This window comes from Dipodomys ordii, unplaced genomic scaffold, assembly GCF_000151885.1.
Source record: "Dipodomys ordii isolate 6190 unplaced genomic scaffold, Dord_2.0 Scaffold84, whole genome shotgun sequence".
In the NCBI taxonomy this organism is placed as follows: domain Eukaryota; kingdom Metazoa; phylum Chordata; class Mammalia; order Rodentia; family Heteromyidae; genus Dipodomys; species Dipodomys ordii.
Genome location: NW_012267300.1, coordinates 6434835 through 6445274, shown reverse-complemented (window position 1 = coordinate 6445274; position 10440 = coordinate 6434835). Strand labels below are relative to the sequence as shown.

General features: G+C 45.2%; 1 protein-coding gene across 7 annotated transcripts in view; it reads right to left on the bottom strand.

The window, feature by feature from the left end:
- Slc7a7 (solute carrier family 7 (amino acid transporter light chain, y+L system), member 7) overlaps positions 1 to 10440 on the bottom strand; it is a 64710-nt gene that overhangs the window by 10852 nt on the left and 43418 nt on the right. For all 7 annotated transcript variants that reach the window (XM_013025434.1, XM_013025438.1, XM_013025435.1 and 4 more), the window contains 2 exons: positions 2136 to 2261; positions 478 to 622 (listed from right to left, as the gene is read on the bottom strand). In XM_013025434.1, the coding sequence (XP_012880888.1) occupies positions 478 to 622; positions 2136 to 2261 (271 nt within the window). The remainder of the gene's footprint in view (positions 1 to 477; positions 623 to 2135; positions 2262 to 10440) is intronic.

Below are 10440 nucleotides of genomic sequence, written 5' to 3'. Positions count from 1 at the left end.
GGTCTGGTCGTGGGGCCTGAACTCTGGGCCTGGGCGCTGTCCCTCAGCTCTTCAGCTCAAGACTAGCGCTCTACCACTTGAGCCACAGCGCCACTTTCAGCTTTTTTCTTTTTTCTTATGTGATGCTGAGGAATTGAACCCAGGGCCTCATGCATGCAAGGCAAACGCTCTACCACTGAGCCACCTTCCCAGCCCTCCATGAAACCCTTATCTCCAATAAACCATTAGAAAACCACAAGTGGAGCTGTGACTTAAGGGTAGAGTGCTCGCCTTGAGCTGAAGAGCACAAGGACAGCACCCAAGCCGAGTTCAAGCCTCAGTTCAGTTCCTGAGATACTGGGCAAATTCAATCTGGGCCTTAGCCCTCCCATTTATGGAAATTATGCTGATGAAATTATACCAGAGGCAGCAGCCACACAGTAGGAGTTTAACTTAATGGATATCGTTGCTATGGAAAATCGGCAGTGAGGTACCTACCTCTCAGGGTTCTTGATCTCTTCAGTGACATAGTTGAGGGTGTCCCAGCCAGAGTAGGAGAACAGAGCTGAGTACAATGCTAGAGCAATGTCACCCATTGCAAATGATGAACCCTCAAAGGAGTTCTCAAAGTTAGCGGAGGCTCCTAGAACCCAAGAACAATGGAAAGCAGAGGATTAGTGGCCTGCTCCCCCAACCCTGAGATGATCCAATAGAGAAGTAGAATACAGGGCATGCCTTGCATGCATGAGGCCCTGGGTTCGATTCCTCAGCACCACATAAGCAGAATAAAAAACCTGAAGTGGCACTGTGGCTCAAGTGGTAGAGCGCTAGCCTTGAGCTGAAGAGCTGAGAGACAGCGCCCAGGCCAAGATTTCAGGCCCCACGACCGTACCCAAAAAACAAAGAGAAAGAAAGAGAGAGAGAGAGAGAGAGAAAGAAAAGAAAGAAAGAAAGTAGAATACAGTGATGAAACAGGTAAATGGCTTAGAACACCTCTAATAGGAGAGTACAATGAAAGAAAGGAACAAAAGACAGGCCAGGATGGAATAATGGGATCCCAACAGGAAAACCCAGGTAGCAAGCACATGAGTGCATGCTTTCGCGTAGAGGGGCGGGGGGTGGGGGGGGAGGGAGTGTATTGGGCTTGAACTCAGGGCCTGGGCACTGTCCTTTAGCTTTTTTGTTCAAGGCTAGCACTCTACATCTTGAGCCACACCTCCACCTCCAGGTTTCTGGTAGTTAACTGGAGATAATAGTGTCACAGACTTTCCTGCCTGGGCTAGCTTCAAACTGGGATCCTCAGATGTCAGAGTCCTGAGTAGCTAGCTAGAATTATAGACCCACACAAACTCCTAGTAGCTTTCCAAGATAATTAACAACCACAGAACAGAAGGGCCAGAGAACAGGAACAGTATTCTGTCTGCTCTCCAGGATGCCTGGGTCCTGTCCCCTTTACACTAGCCAGGGGTAGACACAGGGCAGAGGAAAGTTAGGCCTCAGTATGCCCATCCAGGTCAACAGAGTGATTGTAGGATAAATTCATAGCTGGAAACTAACAAGGAGGTCATTTCTGACCTTACTCACTTCCAAGGGTAGAAAGGTCAAACTAATATCACTGACAGCAATCTCTAACAGCCAATTCCCTGAACATGCCTGGCAGCCTCTTTGCTAAGACACCTCTTAGCTAAAGGACAGACCTCCTAGGTATAAATGTCAGCCTCCCTACACTAGGAACTTAGCCAAGAGACTTGATTCTGTAGCCAATTTCCTGGCTGGTAAAAAAGGGAAAAATAAGGTCAGGTGTTCAGTGGCCCATGTCTGTACTCCTAGTTACTCAGGAGGTTGAGATCTGAGAACAGCAGTTCAAAGCCAGCTGGGACAGACAAGTATCTAAGACTCTTATTTCCAAATAGCCAGTAAAAAGCTCAGAAGTGGGGGTGACTCAAGTGGTAGAGCACCAGCCTTCAGTGGGAAAAGCTTAGCACAAGACCTTCAGTTCATGCCCCAATACCAGCACACACACAAAAAGGGAATAATGGTAATAATAATAAGGCCTACTAAATAAGGATCTTGGGACACCCAGATTAAATAAGGGACAAAGTATGTATGAATGTGATCCACCAAAAAAAAAATGCATAACAAATGTTATTTCTTACCCTGGCCAAGTCTAACAATGCCTGCAATGATAACAGCAATCAGCGCCACTACTTTAGCATATGTGAAGAAATCTTGCACCATGGTTCCCCACTTGACATAGGCACAGTTAATGAAGGTTAAAAGACCTGAAAGGAAAATAACATCAGTTGGTGCCTGACACTTCCCACTCAGAGAGCCTCAGACTCCCAAGCAATTTTTTTTTTTTTGGTTGGTCATGGGGCTTAAACTCTGGGCCTGGGCGCTGTCCCTCAGCTCTTCAGCTCAAGGCAAGTGCTCTACCAATTGAGCCACAGCACCACTTCCAGTTCTCTGGTGGCTTATTGGAGCCTCATGGATCATGCCTGGGCTGGCATTGAACCATGATCCTCAGATCTCAGCCTCCTGAGTAGCTAGGATTACAGGCATGAGCCACCAGCATCCGGCTCCCAAGCAATTTTTAAATCCAAGATCACTCACCAACATAGACCCTTCAGCCTAAATCAGCTTATGTATTTGGTCTCTGCCCTGCTCTGCCCCACAGTATCTTCACCATTTCCATTCACAGGGCACTTGCTGGACACACAACCTCACCCCAGCCCAAGCCCCCAACTCTTTATATGGGAAGACACAAAAGAGCAATAATCTTAGATACTCAGGAAGATGAGATCTGAGGATCATGGTTGGAAGCCAGCCTGGGCAGAAAAGTCCATGGGACTGTTATCTCCAATTAACTATCAAAGAAGCCTGAAGTGGAGCTGTAGCTCAAATGGTAAGAGTGCAAAAGAAAAAAAGCTTAGGGACAATACCCAGTCCCTGAGCTCAAGGCCCAGGACTGGCACAATAAAAATAAAATACAGGCACTACGAGTTTTGGCTCCATGATATTACTATTAACCTTGAGGAGTCCTGTTGTGATTTATCCAGGGTCTGGGCCAGCAGGTCAGGGCAGAAGGTCAAGGACTAGGATGGAGGCCACTGCCTGCCAACTTAGATGCTTGTTTTGAGCCTGCAAAAATTCTTACAGCTAAGAGCAGTTCTTGTAGAATGAAAACAAGGCATTTCTCCTGATTGAACAATGCAGAAGCAAGAGCTATACACATTCCTCACATCCTTGTACTCTGAAGTCCAGTCAATCCCTTTACCTGGGTGAGCTGCAATAAAATTCATGGTTCACTTTTAGAGCCAGGTTCTTAACAAGGCCTGAAGTTCTCTAGCCAATTGTTAATATGTCTGAGTATATACACTTGTCTATTAAAAGAGTCTCTATCTTACATCAAAATCTCAAGAGAAAGCCGAGTGCTAGTAGCTGACACCTGTAATCCTAGCTGAGGCTGAGATCTGAGGATCGTGGTTCAAAGCCAGCCTGGGCAGGAAAAGTCTGTGAGACTCTTATCTCCAATTAACTACCAGAAGTGGTGCTGTGGCTCAAGTGGCAGAGGGCTTGCTCATCTTGAGCTGAAGAGCATAGGGACAGTACCCAAGCCCAGAATTCAAGCCCCACAACTGACCAAAAAAAAAAAAAAAAAAAGATTCTCAAGAAGAGGGGCCAGGCATGTATACTCACACCTGTAATCATAGCTACTTGGGAGGCAGACATGAGGAGGATCATGGTTCAAGGCCAGCCCAAGCAAAAAGTTATGAGACTCCATCTCAACAAACAATGCCTCAGTGATTCCAGCCAAGCAAAAGCAGTATATAGGAGGATCATAGTCTGAGGCTGCCCTAGATAAAAAACACAAGATGGATGCTGGTGGCTCACACCTGTAATCCTAGCTACTCAGGAGGCTCTTATCTCCAATAAACCACTCAGAAAACCAGAAGTGGTGCTATGGCTCAAGTGGTAGAGTGCTAGCCTTGAGCTGAAGAGCTGAGGGACAGCGCCCAGACCCAGAGTTCAAGCCCCACAAAAAAAAAAAAAACACAAGATGTTGTCTGTCAAATGACTAGTATAACTCAAGTGGTAGAAAGCCTACCTAGAAAGCATGATGGGAAAAAAAAAATCTCAGAGAAGGGACTAAAGTGTAGCTCTGTGGTAGATCATATGCTTAGCAAGTCTGAGGTCCTGGGTTCAAACCTTAACACCAGAAAAATAAAAATCATCTCCAAGAAATCCATTAACTTCATTACTCCTTTCCCCCAGAAAAGTTATACTCTATTATTTAGAAGTTCAAGAATGGAAGCCAGTCAGAAGAAAAACTTTTAGGTTCATTCCAAGTCTCTCAGCCCCTTTGTCAACTGTAGGCAAGTCCATGCACACAGCTACCCCAGGCGGCATGGTAAGCCACTTCATGGCTCCTCCCTCAGTTCAGCAACTGAAACACCATGCATAGTGGTACCAACCTGGAATCGCAATTCAAAGCCAACCAGAGCAAAGTGTTAACAAGATACCCCTCTCCCATCTCAACTACAAAGCCAGGTAAGCTGATATGTGCCTGCGATCCTAGCTATGGATGAAGATGATTATGGTCTCAGGCCCACAAAGGGCAAAAGCAAGAGATCCTATCTAGTCTACTTCATTGTGAAAAGCAGGAAAAACTGGCCTCTGGGAACAGCTACTCTGCCTTCCACCCCCATTCTATTCCCGCCTACATTCTTTCCAGCTCTTCCTGAGAAGGGCACTCCAGTCCTATTCAAACACCTGCCATTCTGCCTAATAAACAAGACAATAAACAACTAAACCTTATCACAAGGCTTGACAAAAATGCACCCACTGCTCTAGGCCATCCAGGTGCTAAGTTAATAATTAAAGACACAAGTGTACAGTCTCCTCAGGAATCCCACATGTCCAAAGGGCCTGTATCTTGCCCTCCACAAATCTGTCAGATATGTTGATTTTCCTCAGCTGAGGCTCAGCCAGTCATCCCTCCCTTACTACCTGGACTTCCACCTCCAGCAATTCAACAGTCTGCACTCCCCTTCTCCCCATATGTAACCTCTGCCCCTTAATTCCAGCCTTGGCTGGTGGCTTGTGATAGCAATGCAAGCCAACCTTCCCACTCAAACATCCGGTGCAAGTGACATTGCTGTGTGCATCAACCCCTCATATGCATTCCAGCTTAGCCTGTGTGGTAACTGTGTGTCCCAACACTCAACTGGAATAGAACAGAAGGGACTAATGCTAGTTCACAATCAAGAATCTGAGCCAACCCAGTGCTGGTGGCTCACGCCTGTAATCCTAGCTACTCAGAAGGCTGAATTCTGAGGATGATGTTCAAAGCCAAATCAAGCAGCAAAGTTCAGGAGACTCTTACCTGCAATTAAGCACACAAAAGGCCAGAAGTGGAGCTTTGGCTTAACTGATGAGAGTGCTAGCCTAGAGTGAAAAAACTCAGGGACAATGCCCAGGCCCCCAGGACATACACACAAGGACACGTGGACTGACGACACACAGACACACAGACACACAGACACACAGACACACAGACACACACACACACATGCACAGGTATAAACAAGTCTGAACCAGACACCAGTGGCTCACTCCTATAATCCTAGTTACTCAAGAGGCTGAGATCTTTGGATCACAGTTCCAAGCCAGCCAGGGCAGCAAAGTCAGTGAGACTCTTATCTCCAATTAACCAGCAAAAACTGGAAGTGGAGGTATGACACAAGTAACAGCCAGCCAGCCTTGGGTGAAGAAGGGACAAAGCCTAAGCCCTGAGTTCAAACCCCAGTACTGACACACACGAAAAAAAGTCTGAAGCTAAAAACCATAGCATCCTCTTCTTAGATCTGCCCAAAGAAGAACTGGACAGAAAAAAGTAGGAACAAACGATTAATTTATTACCCTTTACTACAACAATTTCTGCAATGAGGATATATATAAGAGTTCTTTCTGGTTTTTTCTTTGGTGTCAGTACTTTGGGCTTAAACTGAGGGCTTGGATGCTGTCTCTGAGCTCTTTTTACTCATGGCTAGCACTCTACCACTTGAGCCACAGCTCCACTTCTGTTTTTTGGTCTCCTAAGTAGCTATGACTATAGAGGATTTTTTCTGGTTTAATCCCTCCTGCTTCTCTCCTTCCATACCCATCCATAAGAATCCCTTCTCTAACCTCTAGGATTCTCCCTCCCCCCCCACCACCCTACCCTGATCTGTTCTTGGTATTGAGTACAGGGGCATAGTGTGAATGCAGCAGGAAATCCTACAGAAAGAAGCCAGGGAACAGGAAGAACTGCCTAAAGAGAGCTAGCCCTCACTCCCCAGAGTCCTGCTTCCTCCATAACCTATTGGCCACAGAATCAGGAAATGAGTATCAGTGCTGACCAAGCTGTTTATCCTCAGGCCAGCCAATACAGCTGACCAGGCACCAGTCAGCCAAGTGTACAGTTCTTCAAGAGGAGTCTAATCTCCTGCTTCAAAACAGGAGGGGACCATAGGCTCAGAATAATAGAGACTGATGCAAATTAATCTCAAAGATAGAGATGCTGTACCCTTCTAGGGCTTTGAGCATAGCTCAAAAGGTAGAGGACTTACTTGAATTCAAACCCCTGTACTTCCAGAAAGACAAAGACAAACAGAAACACAAAAACATACAGAGATAGAGATACCTCCAGGGGCCATTTAATCCCTATCCAACACTAGGCCAAATCCTTAAGTGACCTTTAACCCTTAGCCCAAATGCAGCTTCATTCCTGCTATAATCCCAGGAGGAAGAGGAGGGATGAAGATGAAGCCATCTTAAGAGCTAAAAAGATGCTGCTAAATTGGATCATCAGACCAGATCCAGCCTATGGGTCCTACTCCCAGAAACTATCAGATGTGTTTGATCCAGAAAGAAACAATGCTAGCAGGTCCTCTGTGGATTGGTGCCCAAGTTTAGTTTAGATAACAAAGTAAACTAAACAGTTTCTGAAAAGAACATGAAATATACAATCCCCCATGCACTGATAGATTTAAACATGTAACACTGTAACACACAAAATTTAATTTAATTTTCTACCTCAAATTCCCAGGGTCTATCTACAAACTCACAATACTGTATTAGACAACTTATCTTCTTTTTTTTTAGTGCCAGTCCTGGGGCTTGAACTCTGGTCCTGGGCACTGTCCCTAAGCTTTTGTGCTCAAGGCTAACCCTCTACCACTGGAATCATAGTTGCACATTCAGCTTTGTGTGTGTGTGTGTGTGTGTGTATGTGTGTGTGTGTTTAATTGGAGATAAGAGCACAGTGCTGCTGGTGGCTCACACTTATAATCCTAGCTACTCAGGAGGCTGAAATCTGAAGATCACAGTTCAAAGCCAGCCTGAGCAGGAATCTCCGTGAGACTCTTATCTCCAATAAAACCACCAGAAAACTGAAACTGTGGCTCAAGTGGTAGAGCACCACCCCTGAGCTGAATTGCTAAGGGAAGTGCCCAGGCCCAGAGTTTAAGCCCCACACAACAAAAAAATAAATATTTAAAAAAATACATATACATACATATTAATTGGAGATAAGAGTCTCATGGACTTTCCTGCCTGGGTTGGTTTCAAACTGTGATCCTCAGATTTCAGCCTGCTGAGTAGCTAGGATTACAGATATGAGCCACCAACGGTACCTGGCTAACTTATGGTTGTTTTTTTTTTGCCAGTCATGGGGCTTGAACTCTGGGCCTGGGTGCTGTCCTTGAGCTCTTCAGCTCAAGGTAAGTGCTCTATCTCTTGAGCCACAGCACCACTTCTGGTTTTCTAGTAGTTAATTGGAGATAAGTCTCACAGCCTTTCCTGCCCAGGCTGGCTTTGAACTGCAATGCTCAGATCTCAGCCTCCTGAGTAGCTAGGATTACAGGTGTAAGCCACTGGTGCCCAGTGGCTCACATTTTTTTTTAAGGAGATTTTAACTCTTCTTTCCACTAATCCAAAGCTTCTGCCCATAACTTCTAGCTAACAGTCTTGGGCTTCTCTTGGCTTCTCTGGGGCTGCAGAGCCCTTCCAGCCCCCTTCCAGCTGGTGCTCCTTCTTAGCACAGATTATTTTCTCTGCCTCCTTTAAGATGCAAGCTCATTTCTTCAACCCTTTGTGAGGTGAATATGACTTCTCCACCACTGACTCCCCTCTGCATTCACCCCTAACCCCAATCAGAGTTTCCCTGGAGATGGAAGAATCTACACAGAAAACGTCAATGCTGTAGACAGCAGTCTCATTCTGAGCTCATTAACTACCACTCCTTTTCTTCCCACAACTGATGTGTACAAACTGATGTGCTCTTCCTTCCTCACTTCCTTCTGAGTCAGCCTAACCTCAAACTCTCAATCCTCCTACCTTAAGTCTTTAGATTGCTGAGATTACAAGACCAGTTCCCAGTGCCAATTTCTTCCTTTCTTTTTTCTTATTTTCTTTTTAATTTTTTTTTCTAGTACTGGGGCTTAAACTCAGGGCCTTTCACTCTCACTTGGCTTTTCTGCTCAAGATTAGTATTCTACCACTTGAGCCATACCTCCACTTTTGGCATTTTGCTGATTTATTGGAGATAAGAGTCTAGCTTCAAAGTTGGATCCTCAGATCTCAGCCTCTTGAGGAATATAGGTGTGAGTCACCAGCACCCAACTCCAATGCCAATTTCTTGATATGGGTTTTGGTGACCCCCCCCATGTGTGTTCACTTGGAAAAAATTCACTGAATCATACTTGAGATTTGTGCATGAATCTTTCTGTACATTATGCTATGGGTAGCAGAGGTCAGGAGGATTGTCATTCAAGGCCAGCTTACATAAGAAGAAAAGATGGGCATAGTGTGCCCCCAATATCCCAACTATGTAGGATGAATCCAGTCTAGGCCAGCAAAAAAGCAGGACCCTGAGGTTTTTGCCAGTGGCTCAGGCCTGTAATCCTAACTACTCAGAAGGCTGAGATCTGAGGATTACAGTTCAAAGTTTGCCTGAGCTGGAAAGCCTGTGAGATTCTTCTCTTCCATTAACTACTCAAAAAAATCTGGAAGTGGAACTGTGGCCCAAGTGGTAGAGCATCAGTTTTAAGCATAAAAGCTCAGGGACAGCACCTAAGCCCTGAATTCAAGCCCTAGAACTGTCACAAAAAAAAAAAAAAAAAGCAAGACTCTATCTCAGAAATATCCAGATCAGGGCTAGGAAGGTGGCTCAGTAGTAGAGTGCTTGCCTTGCATGCATGAAGCCCTGGGTTCAATTCTTCAGCACCACATAAGCAGAAAAAGCCAGAAGTGGAGCTATGGCTCAAGTGGTAGAGCACTAGCCTTGAGCTGAAGAGCTGAGGGACAGCGCACAGGCCTAGAGTTCAGGCCCATGACCAACAACAACAAAAAAAAATCCAGATCAAAGAGTGTTAAAAGCATGGGTCAAATAGAACACATGTTTAGCAAACACAAGAACTTGAGTCCAACCTCCAGTACCACCAAAAAAAAAGGAATTTTCATTACTGAACCCCAAAATGAGGTTAATTTAGTATGGCTTGATTTAGTGGCTATATACAGTGATCTCCCTTTCTTTTCCTCATATTTTGCTAACTAGATGAAGATGATGATGATGAGGATGATAATGATGATGATCTTATATTAGTTATATAGGCTAACCAGTCTTCCCCCCTTCTCTCCCCATCATTACTGAGGCTTGAACTGAGGGCCTCACACTCTCACTTGCCTTTTTTGTTCAAAACTGGTACTCTACCTCTTGAGTCACTGTTCCACTTCCAGTATTAGTTGGTTAATTGGAGATAACAGTCTCATGGACATTTCTTCCCAGGCTGGCTTCAAACAATAATCCTCATATCTCAGCCTTCACAGTATCCAGGATTATGGGTATGAGCCTATGGATTAACTAGTCTTAACCAACAAGTCTAGAATTTAGGCAATTTATCAGTCCAGCATGTTTAGAAACCACCTTTTTCAGAAAGCTATCAGTTGTAATTGGCAGAACAATCCTCCCTACTCCCACAAAATGTCCACATCCAAATGCCTGAAATGTGTGAGCCATTCACCAGGGAGAATGAAGGCTGCAGACAGAATGGAGGTTACTAGTCACCTGTCCTTAAACTAGAGAGGGTCTGATGTAATCACAAAAGTCGAAGACAGAAGACAAGCTGGGTGTTAGTGGCTCACTTCTGTAATCCTAGCTAAATTTCAGGAGGCTGAAACGTAAGGATTAGTTTGAAGTCAGCCTGGGCAGGAAGAAACTCTTATTACCAATTAATCACCAAAGAGTCAGAAATAGGGCTGGGACGGCTGGGAAGGTGGCTCAGTGGTAGAGGCCCTGGGTTCGATTCTTCAGTACCACATAAGCAAAAAAAAGAAAAGAAAAAAGCCGGAAGTGGCACTGTGGCTCAAGTGGTAGAGCGCTAGCCTTGAGCTGAAGAGCTGAGGGACAGCACCCAGGCC